General features: G+C 35.3%; 1 protein-coding gene across 3 annotated transcripts in view; it reads right to left on the minus strand.

Moving 5' to 3' along the window:
- GLCCI1 (glucocorticoid induced 1) overlaps nucleotides 1-16,198 on the minus strand; it is a 95,015-nt gene that overhangs the window by 36,376 nt on the left and 42,441 nt on the right. For all 3 annotated transcript variants that reach the window (XM_055137131.1, XM_055137123.1, XM_055137136.1), the window contains exon 3: nucleotides 4,687-4,773. In XM_055137131.1, coding sequence (XP_054993106.1) covers nucleotides 4,687-4,773 — 87 coding nt within the window. The remainder of the gene's footprint in view (nucleotides 1-4,686; nucleotides 4,774-16,198) is intronic.

Raw genomic sequence — 16,198 nt, forward strand, 5'->3', positions numbered from 1 at the left:
TTTAAAAATAAAGTGTGCTTCAAACAGAAATGGTTATGTTATTTTTTCACCCTACTAAATATTCTCTGAATTAACACAATGTTCAATCCTATTCACATTTATGCTAATTATTTATGTGGCTGAATTTACTTCTGCCTGTTTTCAATTCCTTTCACATTCATGTCACAGCTTAAAAAAAAAAAACCTGTTTCTCTTTTACTGCTTCTTTATGATAAATACTTTAGAGTTCCATTTGAATACTTATATTCTTTGCTTTATATTAATTTTTAGCAAGTGCACTAGATTATAATATTCACCTTACTTTATCAACAAGCTACCCCCAAATACTTAAGCCCAGAAAAACAAAACTATAGTTAATATCTTTTTCCTTGTCTCTCTTTTATTATATTTATGTATATATTTTCTAGACTAACCATACTAGTATTAACATTGATTTATATTATCTCATGTTTTAAGTAAGTTTAAACAAATATTTACTGGCCGTTATATGTACCCACATGTTTACCACTGCAGAATTTCTCTTTCTTTTTTGTGGTTTTTTGAATTATATCTAGTAGTGCTCCAGGCCTACTCTTAGTTCTGTGCTCAGGAATCATTCCTGATGAGGCTTGTGGGACCACACGCAGTGCTAGTTTTTATAAACTAGGGTTTCTATCTTCCCACTGCTACTGCAGAATTTTTAAATTAATATCCACAATTAATACCTTTCAATCTAAAGGACTTCCCTTGGTATTTTTTACAGCACAGTTCAGTAGCAGTAAATTCTCTATTTTACCTTCATATTGGATAACTAGTTTTTCTGGAGAAAAAAAACTTGCTTGATAGGGTTTTTTTTTCCAAGTACTCTGACTATGTCAATGCCTTATGTTTATTATTTCTGATGAAATTCAGCCATTAAAGATATTGCTGCCCCCATATGTGTAATAGATAATTTTCTTCTTCCAGCTCTCAATATTTTCAATATGTTCTTTTTTTCATTGTCTTTTACCAGTTTAATCATGATGTGTCTCTGTGTAGCTTTATTTATGTAGTCTTACTTGTGCATCAGCAGTTATCAACAGAGACAAAAAAAATCACTACTCGATAAAGTCTCATGATGATTAGCATATTTTGGCAATTAAGTATTTTCAATTAAATACACTGCTTCTCAAAATATAATGCTATTACATACTTATACTATAAAAGTATGTTTAGACCTTTATTGCGGGCCATAGAACCTAAATAGAGAGAGAGAACAAAAGGGAATGCCCTGCCACAGTGGCAGGGTGGGGTGGGGGGGAGATGGGATTGGGGAGGGTGGGAGGGACGCTGGGTTTACGGGTGGTGGAGAATGGGCACTGGTGAAGGGATGGGTTCCCGAACTTTGTATGAGGGAAGTATAAGCACAAAAGTGTATAAATCTGTAACTGTACCCTCACGGTGATTCTCTAATTAAAAATAAATAAATTTTTAAAAAAAGTATGTTTAGTATTCTATAGTATAAGTATGTAATAGCATCAGCATTATATGGGCTGAAGCGATAGCACAGCGGATAGGGAGTTGACCTGGGTTCAATTCCTCCATCCCTTTCGGAGAGCCTGGCAAGCTACCGAAAGTATCCTGCCTGCATGGCAGAGCCTGGAAAGCTACCCGTGGCATATTCGATATGCCAAAAACAGTAAATACAAGTCTCACAATGGAGACATTACTGGTGCCCACTCCAGCAAATTGATAAACAATGGGATGACAGTGCTACAGAGAGTGCGACTTGTATTTTGCTGAATGTCTAGAATCTGCAGATTGTTCTTTATTAAATTTGAAGTTTTGTTTATTTCCTCAAAATTTAAAAAGTTTTGCTACCTCTGTTCTCTCCTGGATATTCCATATTTTTCCACAGGTCTACAAGGCTTTTTGACCTTATTCTTTTCCCCACTTTGTTTTTCAGGATAAATACATTTTATTGATGTATATATTCAGAGTCACTGATACTTCTGTCATCTACAAATCAAGTCTATCTAGTAACTTTTTAATTTGAGTAACTACACTTAGCTCTAGAATTTTTATCTTTTTACAATAACTATAATTTCCAGAATTACGATGGTGCTACTTTCCCCTTTAATGCTTTAAACATGGCTTTCTTTAGTTTTTAAAGAATACTTACAGCTCCTTTAATGTTTCTCTGTCTAAAATAACAGACATAAGGAGACACTGTTTCTACTGACTGCTTTTTTTTTATGAGTATCAGTCATACTTTGTTTCTTTGCATTTTTGTAAAATGTATGAAGAATGGCCAATAAAATTATATATTGTAGCAGCTCATTTTCTGAGGACCACTGACCTTTATTTCTCTTTTGGTACCTATTTCATAAACTATAATCTGTTTTCTTAGCAATGTGTAGTCACTGATATCTCTATTTTGTTATTTTGTCATTTTCCCCACTATTTTTCTTTTAACTTTTGATTTTAATACCTTTTATAAGTCTCCAGTATTCACCTACTGGTCAGTTAACTGCTCAGATTTTACTCAGCATATCAATGTAGTAAATATTTGTTTCCAGAATGGCATTTATGTATGGAATAAAGAGTATGTTCAAAGTTTTATAATGTTTGCCCAAGATTTTAATACATTATCTCACTTAAGCCTCTTCTCCACATAATCTTAGCTAGTAAGGTGGCATGGGTCCACTTCTTCTTAGACTGAATATGCCCAGAATGGTTCTTATGGACAACTTGGAACATGCAGTTTAACTTGTACAGTGCCCCATAATTTTCTTACAAATCATTAATTCCCCTTAAAGCCGAAGGGTACAACTTACCCCTAATTGGATCACAAATTCAGAACTGAGAAATCATTATTCCTATTACTTTGCAATTACAATCATGATTTTAATATATAATACTCTTAATTAAGTGCTCTCTCTAGAAGGGACAAAAAAACTTATGATTTTTCAAGACATATCCCATGATGGTTGAAATGCACACCAACAAAGCAAGGATGGAGAAGAGGGGGAAGAGAAGTAGTATCAGAAGGTCACCAGAAACCTGTGTCACTCTTACATAAACTCAATAGTTTTCTTGAACAAAGCATCACAATTCGATTGATTTCCAAGAACAGAATCAACTGTTTTAATGCTTTTATGCAGCCTTATGTTTGCTTCATGAGGAAAAGCAATCACATCTTCCATTCAGCCATGTTCATTATTCTTTTTTAATAGTGCACATCATGTATTACTGTAATCTGAAGTTCAACTGTACTAAATCTCAGCTATAACTCTTAGCTAGTATTTGCCTCTCAGATAAAACTGTTAATTTATTTTTTTTGTTAATTATACTCTATACACAATTAATACCAGACACATTCGACTTGGCTTCTTTTTATTGCTTGTTGACATTGGGAAAAGAACTGATTTTGACATATATGTTTAAGACTATCTCTATAATGTAAATAGTCATAGACAATATCATGCTAACAGATTACATCTAGTTATTCCAGACAGCACAAACTTGAGATTTTTAAGAAGATATAGCATAGAAAATGATACTAACGAAAATGGGAACTATGACATATGGAAAATATTTGAGAGCAATATCAATATTTACCTAGAGAATAATTACATATTGCTAGGCTTTCAATTATTGAAAGGAGAATTATTAAATATTGTTACAGAGAGCAGAACTGAAACTAAGATGTATAATTCTGAGTTCAATATGAAAAAGCAACAACTTAAGCTAAACCATTTAATGGTTTGGTTTCTAAACCTCACTCAGAAAACTTGAGTCCAAATGATTGTCTTTTAGGAAATGTTTATACAGAAAGGGCCTAGATGCAGTTTTATAAGAAGCAGGTAAAGGTGCATGTAGATAACAGATAACATTAACAGGAACACTAATCAAAAATATAAAGATATGGCAATTCAGATTCTTCATAATAAGGAAACCATTTCTAGTACTTAGGGGCATGGGGCATCTTAGTTGCTAGGGATGCTTCGTATATGAAGGACCCATTATTTGACATATGGGACTTCATGGCCACCTACCAGCATAGCTGGTATAGCTCTGATTGCCCTGAGCATGGCCCCCAAGCACTGTTAGCTTGAATACTACCACATTGCTGGGTCTGAGCATTGAATCACCCGGCTCTGTTAGCCAAGTATTACTGCAAATAGACCGGAGAGCCCTGAGCACTTCTTGTTTGTCCTCAATTCTACCACCCTAAAAAAACTGAAAACTACTTCTAAAGTCATGTTTTCTACTATTATTGTTACATACTGTACAATACCTTAGATAACATCAATAGTTACTAGAAAAATCACTATATAAAACAATAATTTATGATTATAAATTAAATTACATTGAAGAATCAATCTGTATAATTATACATTAAAATAACTCAGTCCTTGGTGCTGTAAGTCAGAAGACAGCTAAAATGGGAATAAAACTCAACATGACATAGACTAGTGTATAAATCATCCTTTCACTCTGAAAGGCAAAAAAGCTGAGTGGGTACATAATAAATCTTTAAAATAAAGGGTATAAAGGGCACAAATACGGTAATCACAGACTTGTTCACCAAAATGTAGAAGGCTACGCTTAAATTCTGAAAGAGTAAGGCTAGCATACGTAAAGGAAATAGCATGTTATCAAAGTGCTATTAATAAAATAATCTGCTAAAACTAATATGAATAATAGAAAACTTAAATAACTTACCTCTTTGAGTTGATCAGCACTCCCCCATGATGCCGAACGCTGATGTGACCTCTTTTCTGATCCTTCTTCTGCCCAGCAGCTAGGTGTCTTTAAAATACAAATAAATAGTAAGAAATGTTGTCTCTATTTCCTTATATCACAGTCACTCAAACATATTTCAGAATCTTAGTACATACCAGTTAAGCGGCTATGTAAGGACCAAGTACTTAAATGCTAAGATTTTAATAATCCCACAAAATGTTTAAAAACTTTGTTATATTCCAAATTAAATAAATAAAAATTGTCTAATATTGCACAAAATAGCTGACTTTTCACAACAGTATTATTAATATAGTTATTGAATTCAAAAAGAACTGTCAAGATGCACACATATTTCTAAGAGAATAGCAAAAGTAAATATGAATTGGTACTTCTATAAATATAATAGAGTCCCCAAGTTAGCTCAAAAATAGCCTATCAAACATTCAGCAAGAGTTCTGATCGTGTGTACATGTGTTTGGAGGATCTTTTCCTAGTATCATTCTTTAATGTGTATACCCACTTAATTATTTCAGAACACAGTATTAGTTATGCAAAATAAAAACTGATTACAAAAAGTGTATGTTTATGAAGTCTACCTTATAACATGTACAGTTTTATAAAAATATAAAATATTGGAAGAATTCTCTCAATCATATGACCAAAAAATTATATGCATATTTAGTCATAGTCTCAAAGTTTCCAAAATATACTCTCTAAAGAGTAATTCTTTTTTTTTTTTTTGGCTTTTTGGGTCACACCCAGAGATGCTCAGGGGTTACTCCTGGCTTTGCACTCAGGAGTTACTCCTGGCAGTGCTTGGGGGACCATATGGGATGCCAGGGATCGAACCCAGGTCGGCCGCGTGCAAGGCAAACGCCCTACCCGCTGTGCTATCGCTCCGGCCCCACTAAAGAGTAATTCTATTTAACCACATCACTTTAAAATTAAATGGTACATTTCAAGATAAATGGTATATTTCAGGAGCCAGTATCACTCTCTTTGATAAAACTACAAGATATGAATTTCTTTCAACAAAATTAAATTGTTTTGGGGGCTACAGCAATAGTACAGCAGGTAGGGCATTTGCCTTGCACGCAGCCGGCCCGGGTTCGATTTCCATCATCCCATATGGTCCTCCAAGCATCGCCAGGAGTAATAATTCCTGAGTGCAAAGCCAGGAGTAACCCCTGTGCATTGCTGGGTGTGACCCACAACGCAAAAAAAAAAAAAAAATTAAATGGTACATTTCAATATAAATGGTACATTTCTGGAGCCAGTATCACTCTCTTTTAGAAAACAAGACTTCAATTTCTTTCAATAAAATTGAAATTGTTTTAATCTTATCAATGGTTTCAAAATAAAATCTGTTCTCATAAAGTTGCACAAAAGTATGAAAGGGGGTCAAAAGATAGTCCAATGGGTTGAGTACATCCGGGTATGTGTACCATGCACCAAGCACTATCAGTGAACCCTAAGCACAGAGCTGAAAGTAATCCCCAAATACTGTCCGGTGTGCCCCCACCCCAATTTTTACAAGAGAAAAAAGAAGGGGCTATACTGGGGCCTTCAGTGGGCATGTGCCTGGCTCACATGTGGCTGAGGTGGGCTCAATTCCTGGCATCCCATAGAGTCCCCCAATCCTACTCCTGAGCACTGCCAGGTGTGCCTGACTCCCAGCCAAAAAGAAAAAAAGAAAGGAAGAAAGTGTACAAAAATACATATTATAATGAAACTATCCTTTAACTTTCTGGTAACATATAGTTTTATAATCAGATCTAAATAGGTGTTAGACGTTAACACAGAAGACAGAATAGTTTACCTAATATAATTTCATGAATTTTCTGACAGCAGCTTACATGTTCAATTTTTTTTTTTATCATGTTTTAACTATATACCAAACTGTGCTCATTACGCAGACTTCTGCAGATGCTGGGGGATTAAACCTGGGTTGACGACATGCAAGGCAGATGTCCTACCCACTGTACTATCACTCTGGCCTCAGACTTCTGTATTCTTAAGTGCCATATTGACCTTACAGCCACTCATTTTTCTTAAATATTAATTGTGAGTTCACGAAGCCTGTCTCTGGGAGGAGGAAGGGGAAATTCACTGATGAAGCCTAAAACACTTAGGGTAATATCCAATAATTAATACTCATTAATAAATTATAGTATTAATATTATGCAGTTATATATTTGGAAATTAATATGGTAATGTAAATATGGTTATAAGTCATATAGAAAGTTATACTGTTAAGGAGAATTTTTCTTTACTGAGGAACATTAAAAAATAGTCCCCAGCAAGAACTTAAAATGAGTTAGTATTTAAGTAAAATGTTTAAGATCCACATTAATCTAGGAATACTGTGTTCAAAAGACAAATGATCATACACAAAATAACAATTTCTGATGTTCCATATTATTATCAAGAATATTATTCAGAAGAAATAAACTTATTTCTGTTTCCAATTGTGAAGATGAGAGAAAAAGTATTAGTAATAAGTCTCTAGGTTGCATTTGTCAAAAATTGAAATTGCTACAGTAGTACACTACTCATCTGTAAGTATTTAAAATAAAAATTTTTCCATGCTTTGTAAGAAAGGTTAATTGGAGAAAAATCAATAATATTACTTGTCACCAACCTATAACAATTCTGTTTTTAAAAATTAAACTGAGTTGTATACCAAGAGTAGCACTGGAAATAAACAATTCTGAGAAACATTATAAATAATTACTGACTGATGGAAAAGTAAAATATAAAATTACACATTAATCACAACACATGGACTGTAGTACCACTTTAGAAAATATGCACGTGCAAAATATGTATGTAAACATACATATGAAGAGAAAAGACAGGTATTTGAACATAGTGTTTGTGCTGAAAATTCTAGGTAATCACACAGCAAATCCACAATGATTTCTTAAAAATTTTTTATGATTAGAAAACCTAGAAAAACTTAATATTGTATTTGAAAATATTTCATGATAAAATGCAATGGCATTAAATTTAAAAGTTTACAAAAGAGGGGCTGGAGCAATAGAGCAATAGCACAGCGGGTAGGGCGTTTGCCTTGCACGCGGCCAACCCGGGTTTGATTCCCAGCATCCCATATGGTCCCCTGAGCACCGCCAGGAGTAATTCCTGAGTGGATGAGCCAGGAGTAACCCCTGTGCATTGCCGGGTTTGACCCAAAATGCAAAAAAAAAAAAAAAGTTTACAAAAGAATTCTATTTTAAATAAAGTTTTCTTTCTTTTAAATGTAAACAATCAAAATATAAAAAGAATATCAAGTATTTAAAATGGCTGTTGTCTAGGTTTTAGGAATAAAAGCAGTCTATTTTTAATTTTTTGTGTGTGTAATTTTGGGACATTTTTCCATTTAGCAATGAGTACTGTTTTTGAAATTTGATTTTTTTTTTTAGCCACTCCTGGTGGTGCTCTGGAAACTATGCAGTACTAATGAATTGAACCCAGAGCTCCAGCATGCAAAGGGGACACCCCAATCTTTTGAGTCCTTTGAGCTACCTCCCCAGCCTGAAATAGGATTATTTTGCAAAATAAAGGTAGCGTCCAGTCAGGCTGGTAAATATAGATATATGTCTTATGAGAAAACCAAATATATAATTATAAAGATACTTTTTTGGGGGTTCACACTGGTTGTATTCAGGTTTTACTCCTAGCTCTGTGCTCAAGGACCACTCCTGACAGGCTCAAGTGACACACTGCGGTGCTGGGGATCAAATCCAGGTCAGCTGCATTCGAGGCAAGCACCTTACCTGCCATACTATCTCTCCAGTCAAAATTCTGTCTTAAGAAATAAAACTAAAGTCTGTTTCAAAAGATGGGTTACATATAAAAGTTGATTTATACTATAATGCAAGCACACATCACAAAAATATTGTTAACAAGGTAGGGTTTCCTTTTGGAGTGGTGCAAAGTTTTTCTCAAAAGAACATATATCACTGGCTATGGCAATGAAGTGGAAGAATTTGGAAAAGCCAAAACATTCAAAAGTTTGGAATAACTATAAAAACTGAAGAGTCCAATACGCAGAAACATTAATGTAAGGTTACTGACAAGAATATGGACAAAATGGTATGAATAGTTTGGCTGTGTCTTTATGATATACTTTAATTAAATGAAGAGTTCCATTAAAAATGTTTTCCTGGGGGGTCGGGAAATACTTCAGTGTACAGGGACTGTGTCTTATATGCATTCAAGCATGAGTTCAAGCCCAGACACTGCACCTGAGCTCCACCAAGGGTATGTTGGTGGGTTACAGCTCTGCCAAAATGGGCAGTTCTGGCATTAGCCTCTGAGACCCTGAGCATTTTTTAAGAGGCCAAAAAATAAAAACTTTTCCTGAAAAGGTTAAACACAAAGCTATATTTTATGAAAAACATTTACCAAAAAACCTTCATGCAAATGTTCACCGTAATCCATCCACAGTTGGATGTATAAATAAGTTGTGCTATACATGTATCCTGATAAAATATTTCCTAGTAAAAATGAAGAATTGATACATGCTATGGTGGATAAACCTAAAAGCACCAAACCAAGTAAGAGAAGTTATAAACATCAGGTCACGTGCTGTCTGAGTCCTGAAGAGGGGGAGAGCCAATAAGTGGGTGCCAAAGCAAAAGAAAAGAGAACTAGGTGGAAATAGTAAGCAACTGTTAATAATACAGTGGGTTCTTTATGGAGTAATGAAACCTTCAAAAATTGATTGTACACACGAAAATTCAGGAGCATACTATTAAATTATATCTCAATCAAGCTTCAAATCAAAGAAGAAAATTCTAAGTTAATCACGTTTTCTCAACTTAAAAAAATATCCTGTATTACTGAACCTGAAAGTCCTCGGTATTATTTATTTTTTTTCTCAAAAATAAGTGACACTTTCTGTCGTGCTCCTCTTGTCAAGTTCTGAATCACACAGTGGCACAAGATGAGTAATACAAAAGGCCAAGAGGCACTGTACACTAAAAGTGTATTGAGTTGGCTTTCTCAATTCAAGATGAAAATATTTAACTAAAGAACTAAATATATAATTTAAACTGTAAATTAGAAAATTTATTCTCTGGTTCTCACAGAAACAGAGTTGCTAAATATACTCTTAACCAGTTTATGCTTTAACAAAAAGGAGCGTTATATAGTTGAAAATATAAACATGATCTCTGGGCAAGGGAGATAACTCAGAGGGCTTGAGTTCATGACCTGCATGTATGAAGAGACCCCAAGTTCAATCTCTGGCTTTGCATGGCCCTTCAAGCACCGCCAGATGTGACTTTGCTATGCCCCAAGAACTTCTAGGGTGACACTAGTGTCCCCAGCATTGCCAGACCTAAGCATCACAGCTCTACTGGGTCTAAGCATGGAACCTTCAGCCTGATAAAGACTGCCAGGAGCGGCTCCCAGTCCCTTGGGCAAGGTTGAGAGTGCACCCCCAACGCAATACAAACAATATTTCAGTAAGTTAATTGGCACTGAAAATTAATATTGCCAATCTGACAAGTCTTATTTCTAGTTGGAACAAACTGATAATTTAATCAATATCTTAATTTTTAGAAAAATATTAACATGTATTCATTGTTGTCACATTTTTTAAATTCAATTTGTTTTGGTTGCTATATTTCAAAACTTTTATTTCACATGTTAAAAAAAAAGTGACAGTAGTTTTACTTTTCAAAAATCCTAAAATCAGGGGCAGGAGAGATTGTACAACTGGTAGGATGTTTTCGCCTTGTTACACAGCTGACCCAGGTGGGACCCCTGGCATCCCATACAGTCCCCCAAGCCTGCCAGGAGTGATTCTTGATTGTAGATCAAGGACTAACCCCTGAGCACCGCTAGGTGTGGCCCAAGATCAAAATAAAACAAAAATCTAAAATTAAGTTAAATTATTTTGATTACTGCCTTGGAATTTCTGAAGAAATACTTTATTTTTCTTGTTTTCAGGGGCCAAATCCAGTGGTGCTCAAAGGCAATTTCAGGCTCTGTACTCTGGGACTAGATGCAGTGTCAAGGAATGAGTTGGGGTCACCCCATGCAAGACAAGCACCTCCCACCTCTACTCTCTCTTTGCCCCTAATAAATCACTTTTATAAATAGCTCACATCTAACACAATACCAGGACACTGATGATAGTAGGTATATGTCTAAAATATTTCCAAACCACTTTAAATCTCACACTGGAGTTATATAAACTAGAAGTATAGAAACTGATGGCAGAAATATTATCCACAGAATATCTAACTTAGGAGAGAGCAGAAGTTCTACTAAGTCCACTATCTCATAACTGAATCTAAAAGTCTGAAGCCTCTTTTCCTACTAGCAAAGGCAGCAGTCAGTCAATAGCTGCTTCTGAAATGAGTAAATCCTGACCTGCCCAGGAACTGAGTTTTAGAGCCATATACCATGTCTCATGTGTCATTTCTCTGCTACTGTCTACCAAGATAGACTTCCTGTTCATAACTGTTTAATCAATTGTTAGTACCAGTACTAGTGACTTTTTCTGTCCTCTCAACAAGTGGACAGTAAAATATCTAATTCTAATACAAAGGCAGTGATTATTAATATCTACTATGTCTAGACATTGTAACCGATGCTTAACATGAATTATTTTTCATGACCCTCATGGCAAAGGTACAAGTGTTAGCCCCTAAAAGTCACAAGAATTCCAATATTCCAGAAACTGCTTATGCATATTTTATTTATACTAAGACCTCCTTCCAATATGGTAATCATATTCAAAAAACTTATGTTATAAAATGATTGTGAATAACTTATAATGTATGTGCCTTTTAATACTAGATTAAGAATTTAATTTTTAAGTTTTTTTTTAAATAAAGTATGTCTCTACTGTACAAATGTCTTTCAGAAAATGCTTTTTGTAAAAACTACCAGATTTTTGATAGAAAACCATTAGTTTTGGTTTAGTAAAGGTTTGTTACATGACAAAAAAGGTTGGGAACCAATGTACCAGACAACAAAAGAAAATAAGATAAAACAGTTGTTCCAAATTAAAAAAAAATCTATTTTACAAGTTCATCTAGAGCTGGCTTATGGGTAAAGAAAGATGTGGGAAAGAGATGAAGGAAAATAGTAATTCTGCTACTTGTTAAGTATTTCTGAATTAGGGAAAACTGATTATATGAATAACCAGAGTATGGGGAAAATTTTACTATACTTTTACTTTTGTATCAAGATAAATAAAATATTGAAGTAAATATAATTCTTAGGTTCTTGTCATATTAGATACCATTCAAAACCGATGAATATAACAATGGGGCTGGAGAGATAATTCAGTGGGCAATAGTGTTTGCCTTGCATGCAGTAAACCCCGGTTCTATCCCTGCCACCCCATAAGGTCCTCTAAGCCTGACAGCAGTGAATGAGCTGAGCAGTGCAGAGCTATGACTAAGCCCTGAGCAGTGCTGGGTGTGCCCCCACAAAGAAAGAATAAATAAAAAATAACAAGATTTATACTCTAATCAATACAGGCGAGTGTATATTTTTGTGAAAACCAGTAAGGTTGCTCTCTACAGTTAGGGACATGACTACTTTTGCGTGGACAGTTAATGTTAAGATTATAAGATCCTCTTAATTAGATGATTGGCTGAAAGTAAACGGTGATCCTGTACAGAAATAGATATTTATGCATTTACTCAATAGTGTTTGGTATCAACTCCATAAAAATATCTTAGATCCATGAATGTAATATAAGGGGCCAAGATGCCAAATTTTACGCTTTTTCATTTTAGGAAGTCTTCCACAACCACCCCCTCTACCCACCCTGTAACCACCATATATTCCAGCAACTATTGCTTCATAAATTTCAACAGCAAGATCTTCAAGGGCACAGGAAATCCAAGCAGCTGTATTAAGTATGACTTAGAGTAAAGAAGTAAGTTTCTGATCAGAGTTTAAAACTGAAAGTTCTCTTTTATATTTATTACCATGTAAGGTCTATCATTTGTTCCTTTTATTCAAGTCTTCTTCAACAAAGCTACTTTTCTAAGGGAGAAAATGTATGAAATACTTTAATTATAAATTCAACGGCGAAGATATTAGGTGTCTCCATATGTTAATTGTTGACTATAGTAAACATTTACAAAAACACATCCAAGTATTTATCTCAGATCTGTTTCTTAAATGTAAGGTTTTTAGGGGAAGATACTAGTAAGAGGCGAAATCATGAAACTCTGAAACTCAGTAGCATTAAGAAAATGATGGTATTTTATGTACTTTTTGGGCATATTTAAATATTTCAAACACTAAATTTTGAATCTTAATCTACAACAATAAAATATCAAAGTAAAACTTCATTTGGAGTAAGATAACAGAAATATGCAAAATTTTATTTCACTTTGCCATTCAATCTCTTATCCCTCAGAAGTACAGAAGACAAATGAGCAGTATTCTGTTACCTTGTCTCTTATTCCAACTCTCACAGGAAGATAAGAAGAACAGACGAGCAGTAAAATTGGAAGGATTCACAGTAAAAGCTACTCTAACTATAACTGACCATAGCATTTTTTAAACTGCTAAGGAGGCCAACAAATGAAAGCAAAGCTAAACAAATGGGACTACATCAAATAAAGCTTTTGAATTGCAAAAGAAAATGATGAGAATAAAGACACCTCCAGAGACTGGCAGAAAATATCTATCCATGACTCATCTGACAGAGGGTTAATATCCAAGATATAATATATAAACCATTTTCAAACTTATCAATAAAAGCACCACCATCAAAATATGGGGAGAAGAGATAAACATCCTGCAGAAAACATACAGACGGCTAGGTATGTGATAAAATGCTCTCCATCAATCATCAAGGAAATGTAAATACAAACAATGAAGGAAGCTAGAGAAATTGGACAGTGGGTAAAATTGCAGGTGGATAACCTGGATTCAATCCCCACCACCCAGTGTGGTCTCCTGAACCCTTCTGAAATGAACACTGAACACAGAGTCAGGAGTAAGTCCTGTGCACAGCTGGGTGTGGCCCCCCAATACAATCAAATACAACAGTGAAAAAGACAACCCTCGTATCCCTGGGGCTGGCACACATCAAAAGAAACAAAACCAACCATAAATTGGCATAGATGCAGAGAAAAAAAGAAACCTTTATATACCACTGGAGGAAAGGTCAACTAGTTCAACCTCTCTGGAAAACGGTAAAAACAGTACTCAAAAAAAAACTACACAGTGAGCTTCTATGAATTTGCTTCTACAATCCCAATGGGTTCCAATAATCCCACTTCTGGGAATCTACTCCAAGGCTCCAAAACACTCTTTTCAAAAACTGTATTTGTTATCCTATTTTCATTGCAACTCTATATTCTCAACAACCAGATCTGGAAGCAATCTGTGTGTTCAAGAACAGGTCAAGAAACAATGAGATATAAACACAATTGAAGAAAGGAAAAACTAAGAGGAAAAACTAAATCATGCAATTTGCAGCTATCTGGATGGATCTGGAGGGTATTATGCTGAGTGAAGCCAGTAAGAAGAAAAAGGAGAAAGGGAGAAGCACAGAATGATTTCCCTCATACTTGGTATATAAAGAAACAGTATGGGAATAACAAATAGTCAAAGAAAACAGAACCTTTGAACTGGTTTACAGAACTAAGCTTACCAAAGGCAGGTGTGTGTGTGTGTGTGTGGTGTGGGGGGAGGGGCATATGTCTCTGTGTGCAAATTGACCCTCTGGTAGTTGCAAGATCACATGCATGAAACCCTATCATTAACAGTATTATAAACCATGGTGCTTCAAATTAAAAAAAAAAAACCAAAACTGCAATTGGGGCGAGCAACAGCTTAATGGCAGACACATTCTTTGCACGCATGGGTTCTGGTTTTAATACTCTGCACTAAAGAAAAACCAAAAACATGCTAAAAGTTACCATGTAATTTTCCCCTAAAGGAGAGAAATATGACAAATTACCCCAAAAGTTAGAAATTATTTAGAGCTAATTTTTTCCAACAACATGCAAGATTTATCACAACATCATAAAAGACAAAAATTAAGAAATAAAAACCTCTGGAAAGGGAGGGCATTTTTTAAAGTTCTAATTTTTAGGGCACAGAGAGGTAAATCAATGCTCAGAGCACATGCCTTGTATGCAGGATGCCCAGGTTTGATCACAGAACCATGTGGTGCCCAACAGAGTGAGGAATAGCCCCCAAGCATCACTAAATTGTGTCATGACTAACAACCTCTCATCCATTTTTTCCTCCCTCTCTGACAGACATTTATAACGATAGCAACTACTTACTTAAAATGTGTCGGCCATTATTGTTGGTATTTTGAATGCACTAAGTCAATTGAGTGCACTCAGTCAACTGAGGGCTGGAGTGATAGCATAGCAAGTAGGGTGTTTGCCCTGCACACAGCCGGCCCGGGTTTGATTCCTCCGTTCCTCTCAGAGAGCCTGGCAAGCTACTGAGAGTATCCTGCCCACACAGTAGAGCCTGACAAACTACCCATGGCATATTCGATATGCCAAAAACTGTAACAAGTCTCACAATGGAGATGTTACTGGTGCCTGCTTGAGCAAATCGATGAACAACCATACAATAGTGCTACAGACAGTGCTACAAGTCAACTGACCTCCTTTTGAGGGGAAAGAGAATTGGTTCTATACTCAGTTTTGCTTCAGGCTTACTCATACTTTGGGTTCAAGGGTTTTTCCTGGCCAGGCTCAGGGGATCATGCTGATAAGAAAGATTGACACAGGATAAATCACATCTTAACCCCTGAATTGTCTCCCAGCCCTAACATCCTATTTATAAAAAAAAACTGAGACAGAGAGGTAATGTATTATATGCCAAATTATAGAGCTAGAAAATGGTGGAGTCAAGATTCAAAAGCAGTTGTAATCCCAGAATGAGGCCCTGATCAATAAAAAAATTTTAAAGGAATACACAATATTAATTTATAGAATCAAAAGGTTAAGATCAGAAGGAAATCAAGACAAGAAGCATTCCACAACAATAACAGTATAAATCATTAGCTGTATTAATGGATATATATATATCTAAGTACATAATATTATGGACTGGAGTGATAGCACAGTGGGTAGGGCATTTGCCTTTCACGTGGCCAACCTGGGTTTGATTCCTCTGTCCCTCTCGGAGAGCCCAGCAAGCTACCAAGAGTATCCCACCCGCATGACAGAGCCTGGCAAGCTACCCGTGGCATATTCAATATGCCAAAAACAGTAACAAGTTTCACAATAGAGATGTTACTGGTGCACGCTCTGAGCAAATGGATGCTACATTGTATTATTAAGACATTATACAATGACCAATGGAAACAAACAGTAATGTCAACTTACTGACAGCTAAAAATCAACAGATTTATAAATAAGAGAATCTGTATGGAAACTGAATAATCAGGAAGGCCAAATTACTATTTAATGAATTCTGTATCCAAATCAGCATCTTAAGATAAACACTATACCTCATTTTCAAATATTCAAAG

The sequence above is a fragment of the Sorex araneus genome, chromosome 1 (genome assembly GCF_027595985.1).
Source record: "Sorex araneus isolate mSorAra2 chromosome 1, mSorAra2.pri, whole genome shotgun sequence".
In the NCBI taxonomy this organism is placed as follows: Eukaryota; Metazoa; Chordata; class Mammalia; order Eulipotyphla; family Soricidae; genus Sorex; species Sorex araneus.